This window comes from Penaeus monodon, chromosome 34 (genome assembly GCF_015228065.2).
Source record: "Penaeus monodon isolate SGIC_2016 chromosome 34, NSTDA_Pmon_1, whole genome shotgun sequence".
Taxonomy (NCBI): domain Eukaryota; kingdom Metazoa; phylum Arthropoda; class Malacostraca; order Decapoda; family Penaeidae; genus Penaeus; species Penaeus monodon.
Genome location: NC_051419.1, coordinates 5,810,563 through 5,810,781, shown reverse-complemented (window position 1 = coordinate 5,810,781; position 219 = coordinate 5,810,563). Strand labels below are relative to the sequence as shown.

The 219-nt window shown below is 60.7% G+C and overlaps 1 protein-coding gene across 1 annotated transcript in view; it reads left to right on the top strand.

The window, feature by feature from the left end:
- Window positions 1-219, top strand: part of LOC119594792 (hemicentin-2-like) — a gene marked incomplete in the record, with an annotated part of 20,483 nt that overhangs the window by 14,349 nt on the left and 5,915 nt on the right. The window contains 1 exon segment of the mRNA XM_037943881.1: window positions 51-210. Within this exon segment, the coding sequence (XP_037799809.1) occupies window positions 51-210 (160 nt within the window).

The window sequence follows — 219 nt, the reverse complement described above, 5'->3', positions numbered from 1 at the left end:
CAGCCAGTACACCAGACACATTAAAGATAATACGCCCATTTCCACCCCAGGAGGGCGTAGGTATGCGACTGGACGAGCGCGTGAGCGTGTCCTGGGGCGGGCGGTCTCTCCTGGTGCAGTACGTGGGCGAAGAGGACTCCGGCCGATACACCTGCGTCGCCTCCAACCTCGCTGGGAACCACACAAAGGATTTCCGCGTCCAAGTCCTGCGTGAGGAAC